Source organism: Zootoca vivipara, chromosome 5 (assembly GCF_965207765.1).
Source record: "Zootoca vivipara chromosome 5, rZooViv2.hap1.1, whole genome shotgun sequence".
NCBI lineage: Eukaryota > Metazoa > Chordata > Lepidosauria > Squamata > Lacertidae > Zootoca > Zootoca vivipara.
In genome coordinates this window covers 61,642,011-61,658,274 of record NC_142588.1, presented here as the reverse complement: position 1 = coordinate 61,658,274, position 16,264 = coordinate 61,642,011, and the positions used below count along the sequence as shown (strand labels likewise).

At 46.0% G+C, this 16,264-nt stretch overlaps 1 protein-coding gene across 2 annotated transcripts in view; it reads right to left on the bottom strand.

Annotated features, from left to right (window-relative positions):
* Positions 1-9,834, bottom strand: part of RAB6B (RAB6B, member RAS oncogene family) — a 56,712-nt gene extending 46,878 nt beyond the window's left edge. Inside the window, exon 1 of one of the 2 annotated variants that reach the window (XM_088670761.1) lies at positions 9,413-9,834. In XM_088670761.1, the coding sequence (XP_088526887.1) occupies positions 9,413-9,482 (70 nt within the window). In that variant the 5' untranslated portion in view covers positions 9,483-9,834. The remainder of the gene's footprint in view (positions 1-9,412) is intronic. The other variant, XM_035134088.3, reaches the window with a different exon arrangement.
* Positions 9,835-16,264: the final 6,430 nt, after the last annotated feature.

The following is a 16,264-nucleotide window of genomic DNA, read 5'->3' as shown; positions in this document are numbered from 1 at the left end:
TAATATTTTGAGAGGGTTTTTAAACCTGCCCTTCACTGCACATCACATAAAAAATCCACCCATAAACTAAACATTGTGTTATATAAAAAAACACCATGTGAAAACCACATTATAACCTCTAAGGTGAACAGTAATAATCAAAGCACAGACATTAATGAACTGCAGACTGAAGTTAAAATGTCTTAAGAGCTCCCCCCCAAAAAACAACAAAAATGGTACCATTTCCTCACGTGTGGTGCCATAATGAAAAAGGCCCTGCCCCTGCTATCTGTGAATTTCTCGGATCTTACTAACAGGCGAAAAAGCAAGGCCTCAATGGACGTATCCTGATCACCACATCAATAATTGATGCACAAGGTCAATATATCTTAAGGTGTTAGGATGCTCCCCATACTATCTTGAAAACCAGTGTGTTTAGAGTGTCAGACTAGGGCCTGGAATACTGGGATTTAATACCCACTCAGCCATGAAGCCTACTGGGTGAGCGCGAGCCAGTCATCACCTGGGTTGTTGCAAGTAGAAACAGAGAAGGGGAAAAGCATGCACACCACTCTGAATTCCTTGATGGAAAGGTGGGCTAAAAATATAATAAATAAGTATCTTAAGTTACTTTCAAATCATAGGTGCTGTTCTATACTGCGAAGGCACCTCACAGTTTACTCCAAAGAAATTAGAGAGTTATTGATTACTCTGATCATTGTGGGGCAAATCAGAGGTGAGGGGGAAATTCACAATAATTGGGGGGTGTCTTTTCTTCACTTGGACTTATAGGATTGTATCAACAAGTTGAGTTTAAAGTAAGCGAACAGGACATTCTCTCTCTGCACTGGTAATCTCTAAAGAAAAAAAGTGAATGGCATTAGCACCACAAGATTTGACAGCTTACGATTCCCAACTCCCCCCACCCCCTGAGCATCTTCCTTGAAAATTATCATGACATGCAATAAATATCCCAGGACACATCTGGGTATTATTTTTCATATTGCAGTTCTAGTTCTAGTCACCTGAGTCACATTTGCCGAATTTGCAGTACAAGCTATTCACCTCTAGCAGCTATGCTATGCTATGCTATCACTGAACCATATTCCCACACAAGCGTGCTACAAGCAGACACTAGCAAGGCTGTGCTTGCAATTGTTAGACATAGGTCTTTACCAGCTCCTCGAATGCAGATCTGTTTGTCAGTCTTGCTTCCTTCCCCAAATGCTTTCTGCCTGGTATAGCTAACTTAAAACACAATCCATATCTTTATGCATTTAAGAGTACCATTTGTTGCCTCCCCTCACAAGTTCCAGAACTGTTATGTCCAGTGAGAAACTGAGCATGTTTGTGAATCCGTGACGTCACGGGCATCAGCCAGTCAGCACCCAGTGCACACCCAGCTTCTCTGGGAAATTCAAAAGAACTGTTTCCCCCAGAATTCAACCCTCGAGAAAACCAGACCATAGCATGTGAGTAACCCCCACTACTTAAGCAATATTTTGTTTGTATGCAGCCAGTGTTACAGGTAGCCAACTTCATAAAGAATAAAGGCCTTTAAGTCTTAATATGAATAAAACCTAAGAGCAGCCCTTCAGAATCAGCACTGTTCACACAAATTATCAAGCTGCAAGATGTAATAATCAGCTGTGCAAAAGTTCGCCATAGAAATATATCTACAATTTGGAGATTAAACTAAAGGTTTTAATTTTGACCTCACAGCAAGTAAGTGCCACAAATTACCTTGATTTCCAATACTTCAGGGGCCAGTTTTCACCCTCTGGCATCCAGGGCCGCAGTAGTGATGTTTGCCCTGGGCCTCCCACACCTGTACAAGTCACCTTTCAACTGTGTTTGGAGGGCTATTGTTATTGTTCATTATTATGGTGTGTATTTTTGTGTTTTCATATAGTAAACCACCCTGTGATCTTCAGTTTTGTAGAAACTGAAGTACAGTGGTACCTCGGGTTAAGAACTTAATTCATCCCGGAGGTCTGTTCTTAACCTGAGGTACCACTTTAGCTAATGGGGCCGCTGCGCTGCCAGTGCACGATTTCCATTCTCATCCTGAGATAAAGTTCTCAACCCGAGGTCAGGGGCATCGCAATAGAGGGGCGGGGCACCCCGGCCTCCGCTCTGCGGGGGGCAGCACAGCTGCGGGGGGCAGTTTCACTATGGAGCGGGTTGCCGACGGCGGTGCTCCAGTGCCCGGATCTGAGGATGCGTGCAACGCATGCACGCAACGGACACCCCGCCCCCTGGCGGGGTGCCTTCTGGTTTGCCGCCCCGGGCAGCCAGAAGGCTAGTGACGCGGCTACCCGAGGTACTACTTCCGGGTTAGCAGAGTCAGTAACCTGAAGCGTCTGTAACCAGGCACTGTAATAATTTCCTGGAGTAGCACTACATTGGGCACTGAGACAAAAGCCAACTCCCACTCCCAGGCTACTGTGGTGGCCAAATATGCCTGAGGCAACACATCTTTGTAAGAGGTGATACACGACAGGCCACTTTACCTCAGACCGAAAGCTGGCTCAGCATGTTCTGAGTATAAAGCTAAAGTATATCTGCTGCACATACCTCTGAGAGAGGCAGGCTAGGAGTATTTTTGCCGGTGGGGATCAGGCTTCCACCACCATCACTGCTCAGGAGAGTCATCATCCCCAACAGCCATGCAATGCAAAAAAGCTTTTGGAATGTATACAGCACAAGCATGTCCTATTGCCAGCCATTTCTGAAGGTTGGAACCCTTTTCCCCTTTTCTTTAGGGCTATCATACTTCTTCCATCCAGAAAAGACACAAACTTGCTAATAATCCAGCTTCCTGCTTTGTTGCCATTGTTATCAAGCCCTGCCAAGCATCCTACCCTGGCATGACACACCAACACACACTACAACCCAGTTTCTTATAAGGAAAGGTCCAAAACCTGAGATGTCAGAACCATCACAACCCTAATAAATAGCTCTGTGCTGTGCATGCAAAGACTCGATTTTCAGAATCATTTCAAAAACCTGAGCCCCACTTCCCTTGCTGGGGCATATACGGTACATGATTATATACAGCAAAAGTTTAGCATCTTGCCCACCATTTTGATATTAATTCCTCTCTGAACAGTACATAGAACCAAGGAGTCACCTGCATGGAGGCGACTATAAATAAGATTGGGTGGGAGGAACTAAGTGTGAAATGAGGCTTGTTAGCGCTTTAATCAACCCTCACTTAATATTCCAATCAATAACAGTTCATTGCAAAGGTTACTGATACTGGGAGGCACAGTCAACTCAAATAGCCAAGTTGCTTTGGTCAGTATTATCTAACGAGCTATAAACATTTTGTTACTTTCTACACATTTCTATACAGAGCAATCTTATACAGTACATGTCTATTCGGAAGTGGGCCTCACCGAGTTCAATGGGGCTTGTTTCCAGGCAAGTGGGTGTAGGACTACAGTCATAGCCATCTGGCAGTTAGCCGGTGGCCTAGATCAAACAGCAACAATTCCTGCTAGGTGAATAAGATGGTTTGTCAAGTAACCACTAAAGAGCACTTGGTGATACTTGGAACATGCAAGCATGCAGGGTGGTAATAAAAGAGATCACAGGCTATACATCTTACTGTATAACTAAATGGAGCTTTGCAAATACTAAAGGTCTACGGCAATCTTCCCCAACTTGATACTCTCTAGATGACTGGGCTATAATTCCCATTATCCCTGACAATTGCCCATGCTGGCTGAGACTGATAGAGGGCACCAGCTTGGTGAAAGCTGGTTGAAAACAAAACACAGACATGCTTGGAAAAAGTCAACTATGCAGCCTCATTCAAATCAGGGGAGCAGGGAATCCACCTCGCCGTGTGTGACTTACAAAAAAGGATGCTCAAAGTGAGCATTTCTAAGGCTACGTGCACATACTTTGCACCACATCTATAGGGAAAGTGTGGAGTCTTTGTTCCTAGGTAGTGAGGCATTTCACGCTATCTACTGGAGCAGGGGATAATGCCATACATCAGTAAAGAAGAACTTGTGGCCCTCTAGATATTACTGGACTACAACACTCATCACTGGCCATGCTAGCAGGGGCTGATGGGACCTGGAGTCCAACAACACAGGTCACCGGTTCTCCACCTCATCATACATTAACCTGCCTCAGAGACCTGACCAGGAGAGTGCCATCTCTTTGTGCTGATTCTTGCATCAGTCAAGAAAGCCTCAGGATGTCCTGCCAATATGTGGGTCAGTGAGCACTTCCCCTTCTAGATGCCTGGCAGTGAAGGTGGTTCACAGAGAACTGTGCAATTCAAATCGCATTTTGAATGCACTGCGTAAAAACCACGTTGCAGAGAAGAGAAGCCAAATGACCTTGGCACCAAACAGGCAGCTGCGTTTCAGATAATTGTGCTGGTTTTATATTATTGATCAAAAAAGAACTTTCAGCTGATCAATTTTTTCCATCCACGATTATTTCCCTGCCTCCCACTCCCAGTTTCACAGCACCATTACCTGTCCTCAGGGCAAAAAAAGGCTAGAGCAATTGGCTTTGGCTTTCTCCTCCCTTATCTGTCTTCTCTGACTGTTGCATCTGCCTGTTGCACTGTGCTTTGAGCTTCATGTCTGCTGCATGTTTATGGGCTTCCAAAGATTAAGCTTGAGATGGAGGCCCCTGAATATATCTGGTACTTTATCTATTACCTTGCTATGAAGACCTTCAGTGCCATCCATAGGCATATGCTCCTGAGTGAAAGGAGGAACCACACAGATTGGAAGGATCAAGGGACTAACTATTTGGTTCCTCTAGAACAGGGATGAGGGAAACACCAGGTGATGCTGGATTCCAATCCCTATCAGCCCAGCAGAGCCAATGGTCAGGATTGAAGAGAACTAAACTCCAGCAGCATCTGGGAGGACCACAAATTAGCCACCCCTGACCTAGAAAAATACTCCATTTTTAAAAGAGAGTCTTTCCACTTTTATTGTTTTTTAAAAGAACTTTTGAACTAGCCATTCTTCAGCACACTGCCTTCAAGGAGGACATGGCAAGCAACTCAATGGGGTGGTTTTTACTGAGCTAGCTTCTATGCTTTTTATCAGGAGCAGGAATTTAGCAGGCAAAGCTTATCCTGACATAGAGATCAAGCTGCAGAGAAGGTTTCTTCAGCTTCATACCAGCTGCTATTAATGGCACAAGGAGCAAGCCCCAAAAAAGGTATGGCAGCCTTATGAGGAATGTATTTGAAAGAAAGCCATCCTGCAATTGTCTGACTAGCCTGAAAGATGGCTTGAAGGAAAATGAATATTGTACTGTCGCATTTGTATCTTCTTTGAAATATGGGAGAGACAAGAGAAAATAAAACTGGGAATGGCTTAATGATTTTTTCCCCTTCCTTCCATGAAGATAAGCCAATATGTTAAAATATGCATCTATTTAAATAAATCAGCATGAGTCAGCCTCTGCAAGTCTGGGGTCCTCCAGATTTTGTGACTACAACTCCCATCAGCCTCAGCTAGCAAAGTGCTGGGAAATAAAATCCAAAACATTTGGAAGGACATAAGATTGGCAGAAGGCCAGCACATGTATACAAGGAGTGATCCTTCTCAATTCTCAAGAGATGTCAGGGACATTAGCTTGATTTGGAAGAGTAGGAGGTAGTGTGGCTATTTCTGCACTACAAATATAAGCCAGTTTCAAGTCTACTTAAGTGCCTCATGACATATCATAGATTTGGGGGCTGCAAAGGGATTACAACATGGTTTCAATGAGTTTAGGTATTTATTCCCAGGAAAAATGCTACAACAGCATATTCATTAGAGATATGCATTAATGGAAAGAGCTCCTGATGTGGACACCTAACAAAGACACACAATTAGGAAGCAATGGTTTAAAAGCATTTGATCAAGAAGATGAACATTAGTGTACTAAATTTCAAAAGGGAAAGGTTCAATGGGATGGAACTAAGAATGAACTGGCCTACCACACCACTTGCCTGATTAAGCCTCTGGTCATTGTGTTTACAGAGATGAGTGCCCTTCCTTTCTTGTAGTAGACACTGCTTAGTTTCTTGAAAGAGTGGCAAGCTGTGGAACTCAAACTTCCTTGAAACCATGCCCTCTCAGGCAGAAGGTTAGCAGGTGCTGAAGAGAGTCCAGTTCAGAACCAGTTTCTCCCCTCCCCCCCCAGGATGAAGACTGTAAAACTGATAAAAGTTAAATGGGGGGGGCGGGGCGGTGAAGAACTAAGAATTTTGAATGCAGCTGCCCCAGGTAGCAATTCAGAGAGGCCAAAGAACCACAGGTCAACACGAAAATGCCAAAGACAGCTGAAGAGAGCTGAAGCTAGAAGTCTCTCAGCCAAGATGGTGAACTGGGAATGCTTGGTTTTAGAGGATGGAATCAACATAGCGAGCATAATGGAAACATAGTGAAATGAAGAGAACCAGTGGCACATGGTTATCTCCAGATATAGAGTCTATAGATGGTATAGCTCTGAATACCAAGGGGCAGAATCCTACACAGTCATTGTGCTATGTGCTTTCATCCCCCCAATCAAAATGCTCAGGGAGATATTGAAATGGTATCAAGGAAGTATCCAAAAGAGGGAATGTTGTAGTTAAGGGTGACTTCAACTACCCTCACATAGATTGTTTACATATGTGTTCCACTCATGAGAAAGACAAAATTTCTAGAAACGCTAAATGATTGTGTGCTAGAACAATCGGTCACAGAACCAACCAGAGGGGTAGTGACCCTGGGCCAAATCTTGAGTGGCACCCAGGGCCTGATGTGAGATAATAAGAGTTGTTGAGTCAATTGGGAGCAGTGACCATAGTGCTATTAAACTAAACATACATGCCAAGTAAAACCAACATGGTCACATCTGACTTCAGAACACGGAACTTCCCCCAATGAGGGGACAGGTAAGGAAGCTGAAAGGCAAAGTCAAGAGGGTCAAATTACTTCAAAATACTTGGGAGTTGTTTAACACAGTATTAGAAGCTCAGTTAGAGCTGCAGATCAGGAAATATACCATGTGTTAGGAACTGTGGGTCAGATAGTAGTGATTAGAGGGGAAATCTAGGCCTAAAACAAAATAGAAACTGACAAGTCGTCAGGTCCGGATGGCACCTGATAGTTCCCAAAGAGCTCAAATCTTCTAACAACAAAAAAGGAGGTGTCCTTCAATCAGTCTTCATACCTCCAAACTGGAAAGTACCCAACGTAACACAACTTTTCAAAAAGAGATCCGGGAGCCTCTTGGAAATTACAGTCCTATTAGCTTAATGTCTGTCCAAGGTAAAAAGGAGAAAGTATAGAAGAACAAGCCTTGCTGAAGTACAGCAAGCATGGCTTCTACAAGCCCTATCACAATAACCTCTTAAAATTCTTTGAGAGTCTCAACCAGCATATTGATAGAGGTAAACTAGTTGACATAGTTTACTTGGGCTTTCTAAAAGCTTTTGACAAGATACCTCTCCAAATACTTCTGAGTAAGATTTCTATGAGGAAAAGGTTGCAATGTTTAGGACTTTTTGGTTTAGAGAAAAGGTGAGTAAAAGGAGATGCGGTAGAAGTTTTCTCTGTGCTGTATGGTGAAAGTGGATAGAAAAATGTTTTTCTCCCTCTCTCATAATACTAGAACACTTGGACATCCAATGAAGCTGAATGCTGGAAAATTCAAGACAGAGAAGAAAAAACATTTCTCCACTCAGAGCATTATGGAACTCACATCCCATCCACAAGAGACATTGATGGCTACCAACCTGTATCACTTTAGAAAAGGATTACACAAATTAATGGAAGAGGAGGCCATCAACAGCTACTCCCCACAATGGCCATGTTGTACCTCTACTGTGAGCAGCAGTATGCCTCTGAAAACCAGTTGCTGGGTATACCAGTTGCTACCACAGGTGAGTGAGTGCTATTGTGCTCATGCACTGCTTGGAGGCTTCCCACACCCATCTGGGTGACTGGCCTAGTTCAGCAAGCTCTTCATATATTCTTAAAGCTTGCTCCCCAAACATAGGGTCATGTATGTGGCTACCCAGCAGCAGGAGAGGAGTTGGGGGGGCACATCAGGCTCATAGGCAATATGTCATTTGCCAGGAGGGCAAATAGTGGGAGAGGCCTTCTGATGCTCTTCCCAGAAGCACCTGGCACCCTATGGGAAGTGAGATGCCTGAACAGGTGGGTCTTTTATGTGATGAAGAGCAGGGCTGTATATGTTCAGAGGCACTCTAAGATTTCACACATTCCAGAGGTGAAATTCAGATTCTGAATTGGGCAAGGGAATGTTATTGTGAACTGCTATATTCTTTTTTATTGTAAGCTGTAACATTGCAAGAGACTTAAAATCAAGTCCATGAAATGTCTAGGAAAGTAAAGCAAAACAGATCCTGGAGGTTGAGGTTTCAGCCCTGGGGCAGCTGCCCCCTCCATTCCCCCCTTGGGGTTGCAAATTGGACCAGGCAGATGGATCACAAATGCAGAAGGGGTTCTGGGGACCTCTGGGCCAATGAAGGAATGGGGGCCAGAAATGGAAAGCTGAGAGAGAGCGTCTCCAGGTGGTGCTCGCTATTGGCTCTGCCTTCAGATCCTGGGCAGGTATCTATCTAGCCACTGGGTTTTAATAGGGAGGAGGGGGGAGGGGAAGACTCGGCCAGCAGCAGGGTGTGTCTTCTCTCCCGGGCCTCGCTTCTTTATTTGTGCAAATCCTTCCCGGGAGGACCAGGAAAAAAATCGCCTCGTTAGGAATTTGCCTGTTTGCACGGTGGGCAGGGAGAGAGAAGAGAAACGACATCTTCAGATAGCCCTGGGCTGGCTACCTCGACCCCCCCCCCCAATTCCCCATCATCTATTTTCCAAAGGTTGTGGTCCCCCCTCCCCCTTCGCCGAAAAACGGGCACATGTCATTATCGTCTCCTTGTATCTCTAACAAGGGCGGGGGAGGAAAATCAGTTCTCCAAAAAGGCATCCACACCATGCGATCTAAAGCTGCTCCGCGCTTATCATTCCAGCGCCACTTTGATCTTCCCGTTTTCTCCTCGTACACCGCAGGCAGCAATTCCTGGGCTAGAAGGCTCTCGTCGCCCACCCTACCTCTCCGTGTGGGCATCCTCCGCACCCAAGAGCGGCGTTCTCATCCACCCAGATCAGACGGCGAAGCCGGGAAAGGGTGGGGGGAGGCGGGCGGGCGCCCCGTGACAGAAGCGCTCCCGCCGACAGGCAGGCAGGCAGAAGTTGCCGCAATGCAAGAGGCAGCGCGGGCACCTCGAGTCCATTGCGGAGCGCGGGGCGTCGCTCCGGAGGATCCCCCGCCGTTTCCCCCTCGCGGCCAAGGGCTTCGCGAGAAGCACCTGCCGCAGCACCCGGCGCCGCCGGCGCCGCCGCCCACACCCTTTGGCCAGGAAGGGCGCTGCGCCCGCCCGACGGCTACTACTCACCGCTTTGCTCCCCGAGGAAGACCAGCTTGAATTTCCTCAGCGGGTTGCCGAAGTCTCCTCCCGCGGACATGGTGCCTGGCTCCGGGGAGAGGGCAGGACGGAGGCGGGGGGCAAGCGGGCGCGGCTGCGTCGGCTCGGGGCGACCGGTCGCCTTGGCCCGTCTGGCAGGCTGTGATCTCGGCGCTCTGCAGAGGGGGGGGGGCTGCCCGAGCGGGGCGCAGCCTGCGGTCGGTGGCCGGGCAAGGGCGCGCGTCCACGGCGGAGAAGCGGCGCTGCTGCTGCTGCTGGAGATGCCGGAGCCAGCTCTGCCCCTATCGGCTCTCGCCCTGCCTCGCCTCTCCAGTCCGCGGCGGCGCCTGCGCTCTGTCCCTTTCCCGGCTACTCTGATGTCATGCTGGAGCAGCCAGCAAGCCAATGCGGTGCTGCAGGAGAGAGAGAGGGAGCGAGCGAGCGGCGCGGGTGGGGACGTACCAAGACGAGCTTGCTGGAGGGGCGGGCCCGTCTGGAGGGGGCGGGCCCGCGCCGGTGGGGAGGCGGGGGGTGGTGGAACCTGCTGCACCTCGCCCGTCGGGGTCCAGACTCCAGCACGCGATTGCGTCTCTGCCGCTGCCTCACTCCCAGCAGGTGTTTCTCCTCCCCACCCCCTCCCACGCACTCCCCACCGGCACCTGCTGGGGCTGAGCAGGTGGGAAGGAATCCACAAGTGGGTCTCGGGAGGGGGGACCGCGTGGGGGAGTGCAAGCAATTGGGCTGAGACGGATGATGAGATCATCCGCTTGCAATCCACGTCCATTAATCCGGAATTGCAACCTCCCGCTAGGTTTGCTGCGCTTTGATTCATACAAATCCTTCGCAGGGATTCCCACCAATCTTAAGGGGGCTTTAGACGGCTGCCTTTCTTGAAAGAAACGGCCTTCGCTCAGCGGCGACCGAGCACCTGTTTTGCATGCAGATGATCCCAGCTTCAATCCCTGGCGTCTGCAGGCAGAGGTTGGGAATCCTGGAGAGGTGCTGCTGCCAGTCAGAGCCACGCAAGGGTGCCCAATAGGCCATCCTCCAGATGTTGCCCAAAATCCTATCAGCCAATAGCGAAGAACAGGCACCCCAAAACTTCAGCCCTCCAGATGTTTAGGACTACAATTCCCATCTTCCCCGACCACTGGTCTTGTTAGCTAGGGATCATGGGAGTTGTAGGCCAAAACATCTGGCGGGCCGCAGTTTGGGGATGCCTGGCAAAGAATGATGGGACCAGTAGTTTGGCAACGTCTGTAGGGCAGCTGGTCCAGATCAGGTATCTTCAAATTTTTCAGATCCAGCACCCACTTTCAACCCAAACATGCATTTCTTAATCTTTTACTGTATATTAGCATGGTAGGTAGTGCATTTTAAAGCTGTACTCGATGTAAGTCTATGATGAGACTGTATTTTACAGGGGTTGTGGAGTTCATTGCCTGAATGAAATGGTGTATAATTTGCTTAGCATGGCTTCATTATGTATTGCTTATGATTATGAACTGTATTTATATAATTTTGGTATCGTATTGTATTTACTTAATATATTTATATCCTGCCTTTCTCCCAAGTTGGGATTCAAGGTGGCTTGCAATCCTTAAAAACATCCATTATAAAATACAGAATAAGAAAATCCCAAACAGGTTAAAAATAATAATCACAGCTGGGCAAGGACTTCTTGTGAACTGATCTGGCAATGCAGTGAGACATCCTGGCTCAGACATCCCCAAACTGCGGCCCTCCAGATGTTTTGGCCTACAACTCCCATGATCCCTAGCTAACAGGACCAGTGGTCGGGGAAGATGAGAATGGCCACACAGTTTCTCCATTTGAAGAGAAAGCTAAATGGGCTTGTCTATGCTGCTTGAAGATCCCTAACGGCTCTGGCATCATAGGGAAAGCACAAACATATGCTTTCTTTGTTTCCTGAAGGCTCCAGGAAAAAATATGCTTTAAAAACAATAACACAATGATAGATTGTAAAGGAAAATGCATATTTTAGGTAAGGTTATACCAGATGTCCCCGTTTCCCGGGGAATTCCCCAGATTTACAAATCAGTCCCCTGACAAAATCCATCTATTTAGTAGAAAGTTGAAAAGTGTCCCCGGATTCAATGAAAAAAAATCTGGTAACCTTAATTTTAGGTAATCTTATCCTCAGCCAGCAAAAGACTCTTTCCAGCATTTTGTCATATGCTTTGATCAGTATAATTGAAAGTGACTTGAGTCAACTAAGGAGACATGTTCAGTGGCTTAAGTCTGCACCTTCTCCCCACCCCCAAGTTCAGACCACAATCTCTTTTCATGAGTGCCAGATCATCTTCTGAAATAGATCCAGGAGCTTCCTCAAGTTTTGTGCTCTTTGTGAATTATATATGTATTTAAATGGTGAAAATGTGTCTGGAAACATGGTCATAAAAGTGGGGAGGTTTTCTTTTGTTTTTCCCGCCCCCAGTTTTCTTTTGTTGTTTCCGGCATAGAGATAGGATAAAGATGAGAGTGATTAGGAGCTGGAACTTCTGGTACTGAGCTAACATTTGGCATGACACTTCATGTGTACACATATGTTGGTCTCCTTCCATGTCTTCAAGGGATTGTTGGATTGGCACTGAAAATTTAGAGTGGCACCCATGTTTAATTCAGGACCGTAAGTTTCCATCAGAGTTGTACAGGGACCAGAACTGGTTTCCAGCTGACTTTGCTCCACATAGCTTTCCTCCATAAATAAAATTGGCCTCCTTTCCAAAGGAGTGGAAGGTTTTTAATGTGCTCTCAGTCCTGACCGGGAGCCTACTTCTGGTTTCATAACAGAAGTTAGTCCCAGACCATATCACCTTTGGGGGAGATTTTTGGCTGAAAACTGATGTAGGGTTCACATACAGATAAGAAGCATGGTGATAGATCAGGATGCTGTGTGGCTGCTTTTCCTTCAAAGCAAAAGTGTAAACAACACTGCATGCAGTTGGGCCCTAATAGGCATATCAGTTCTTTGATCCCATCAGAGCTCTGTTTAAAAAAAAAACACCAAGGTGTAAGCATGCTGTTTGTAAAGCATGAATAGTTTGATCCTTAGTCTAAAGTATGTTCTGTGCTAACTGGTGAAAAAGCTTTATTAAAGCTAGAATCCTTGCACATACTGAAGAACAAGCTTTGCTGAACAGTGAAGAGGGCTCAGCATTGCTTCATCAAAGGGAAAATTGTCCCTGACTCACCAATCAGAATTGTTTGAGAGCGTGAAGAAACATATTGATGTAAGTTATTCAGCAGGGATTTGATACCAGGGGCTCCTTTTGAGGTTTTAACAAAGCCGCTAACCAAAGTGTGAAAAATGAAGGCAACGGGGGTGGGGGAAAGGCGATGCAAAGGAAGTAGAGATTTATATTGCTCCTGGTGCTATTTTTCATAAATGATCTGAGGTTGGGCACTAGGGTGAGCAGTGAAGCGGTTAAATTGTGTTCAGCCACAAGTTATTCTGGATAGAGTAAACCCAAGTGGTCCATGAAGATCTCTAAAAGCACTGGAACCTTTGCCCCTCCAAATGTTATTGGACTCTCAACAGCAGCATCTGGAGAGCCACAGGTTCCCTGTCCCTGCCTAAAACTATCCTGCCAAACAAAAGGGCAAATGAGGTTCATATATAAGCAAAGTGATGCTCGTTGTGGTAAAACACTCCAAGCATATATTGGCAATATTTTGGGTTGTGTATAACTCAGTGAAAATGTCACATGTTGCAATGGTGACGAAGTCCATTTCTGTGTGAGGGATTATTAGGGAAATGATTGAAAATAGGAGGGCCAGTATTGCAATGGGGACCCTGTGGTTCCACAGCAAAAACACTTCACACAATGCATAGTGAACTCGTGGAATACACTGCCACAAGATATGATGTTGGTCCCTGGCTTAGATGACTTTAGAGGGGGACATATACATTTACACAAACGTACATTTGATGCGAAAAGAGGCTTCTAAGCAGTTTACAGAATGTAAAAACCAGTTACACAACATTATTAAAATACTTAATTGGAAATGCGCCACAATTAAAATACACAATAAAATGGTACCATATAAACGTCCACAATTAAAATATGTGGTTAAAAACAATCCCATTAAATCACAGCAAATAAAACAAGAGACTCTGTTCAAGAGATCAAGCGAATGCTTGCATGTGCTGAGCACCCTCCGGCCAAGGAAGGGTCTGATAACAATTCTTTATTGTCAAATGCACTTACTTACGGGCTTTTGAATTATGGTGCTGGAGGAGACTCTTGAGAGTCCCATGGACTGCAAGAAGATCAAACCTATCCATTCTGAAGAAAATCAGCCCTGAGTGCTCACTGGAAGGACAGATCCTGAAGCTGAGGCTCCAATACTTGGGCCACCTCATGAGAAGAGAAGACTCCCTGGAAAATACCCTGATGCTGGGAAAGATTGAGGGCACAAGGAGAAGGGGATGACAGAGGACGAGATGGTTGGACAGTGTTCTCAAAGCCACCAACATGAGTCTGACCAAACTGCAGGAGGCAGTGCAAGACAGGAGTGCCTGGCGTGCTCTGGTCCATGGGGTCACGAAGAGTCGGACACGACTAAACGACTAAACAACAACAACAGCTCCTAAGGTATCGCAGACTCATATGCTTCTAGCATCCAGGTCTAGGCAGCTGTTCCGAGGTCTGTGCCTTGTGAAGCAGTTGCAGCAACAGTGGGACCATGCTCCCCTACCAGCTTATGAACCCTCATCTGATGGGGTTTGTGCATGTAACCTGAGGCTTCTACACAGAATCCATCTTCAAGCGCCTCCTGGTTCTAGGAGACAGGGCAATGGATGGTGGGGATTCACCCCTCACCTGAACAGCCTCTTCTTCTGCATCTGACACATTCTGCACCTCCACCTCTGGCTGCTCCGACCCATCCTCTTTCCCTCTCCCTGGCTCCTGCTTCGTGAGCAGCACCAAACCCCACACATTGCTGGTCCTGATGATTTCGTCACTCATCCCTTCTTCTCCGGCAGGGAGTGGGGGCGCCATTTTGTGGTTCGCCTCAGGTGCCAAAATGTATTGGGCCAGCCAATGCATCACTTTTTATACCCCCTGATCAGTTGGTTCTAATGTTTGTGGAAGAAGCCCTCAGGAATGACCCTGCGAAGGAAGCAATGGCGTCGAGCTCTTGGAGAGTGCATTTTCATCAGTAAAAAGGGAGAGTGCTTTAATTTACTTTATTAGTTCTCATAGCAGTCCCTGTCAAGGACAGAGGGCAGTATTATTATTCAGATGAGAATGTGAGGTTGCAGTATCGTGACTTTGCTTTTTGAAAGCCATCTACTATAGCAAAGCTGGGAGCTGGATGTTAATTCAGACCAGAACCTTCCTTCCAAACCTGAATGGCCGAAGTCTAATTTTAAAGGCTGATATTTCCAGCCTCCCACTTTGAAATATGATCTCCTGATTTTGGCTTTGTTCTTCATTGAAGTTTCCTAGATAGGAATAAATCTGGGAGGGGGCTGGAGGGGGTCATGGCTTACTGAAAGAGAATATGCTTTGCATATAGATATTCCCAGGTTTTATAGATATTCCTGGCATCTCCATTTAAAAAGGGCCAGGTGTCAGGTGATGGGAATGAGACAGGCCGAAGACCCCAGATAACTGCTGCATTGCCAGTAGATAGTCTGATCTGCGCTAAGGAAGCCTCCAATATTTCTTACCATTTCAACCAAGCTGCCCATGAGCGAAGCTCGTAAAATCACAAAGCAACATTTTATTGGGAAGCCAGGTCCTCTACAAACTAAATTACAGTATACTTTGCAGAACCCAAACTGCCAGATTCTGAGCTCCACACAAGACCTAAGTGCCTTTAATTTATTTACTTCATAAAATGCATAAAATTCATAAAATTATTTACTTCATAAAATTATTTACTTCATAAAATGCTTGATTGTTGCTGTTGTTTTTTTTAAAACCCTCCTCAAAGCAGGTCCCACTTGCAGTTTTAAAACTCACTAAAACCAGCACTCCAAAAGGACTATATAACCATAATTTAAAGTTAAAACAGCTTGTGAAATCCTAAACAGTGCTTTCCCCCCCCAAAAAAAGGTACCACCAGTTCTCACCATGAAATTGTTACAGTAAGTGCCACAGTTTCTAACAACAAAAATGAGGGGCTGGTACTGCGTACCCTTGAGTACCCCCTGGGGGGAAAAGCACTAAATAAATTTTAGCTCACCAAATTGCTATGTCCCAAGTAAGCGGGCCTCCTCAAGGTAAAAGTACTTTTAAAAACCTCAGGTAGTTACCAAATAAGATCTAGGCCCATCTGACTGATGAATGAGCTAGTGTCTGCTTGCTAGATTTGTAATATTTAGCAGCACATGTTTAGCAAGTATATTTTTCAAGCAATTTAAGGTCTTGCCTGATCTCCCTGAAAACCCTGCATCTGAGAGATGCAGCAGCCCAGATTTGGCAATAATTGATCTCCAGTCTTCAACATCAGCCACTTTCACATACTACCACCATCCCTGTCTATTGTTATTGATCCTATGATGCTGTGGCATCCAGTCAGGCCAATGGGTGCAGAAAATGCCTACCTGCTTTCCAGGAGAGCCCCGTCCCTTAGCTGTAGTAGCTATTGCAAAATAGGCCATTGTTTGGGGAGCTGATGAGAACACTGGTGTGGCTGGCTAAGGTATTATCTTACAACAAAAAACTTGTCTGACTAGCTCAGCAGCCTCTTTTTCTAGATTCTAACCCTCACTTGATACAGGATCACATTCCTGGAAGGGATCTAAGTGTATCATCCAGACTGACCCTCCGAAGCACATAACAAAATTTTGAATAGCTGTGGCTTTTC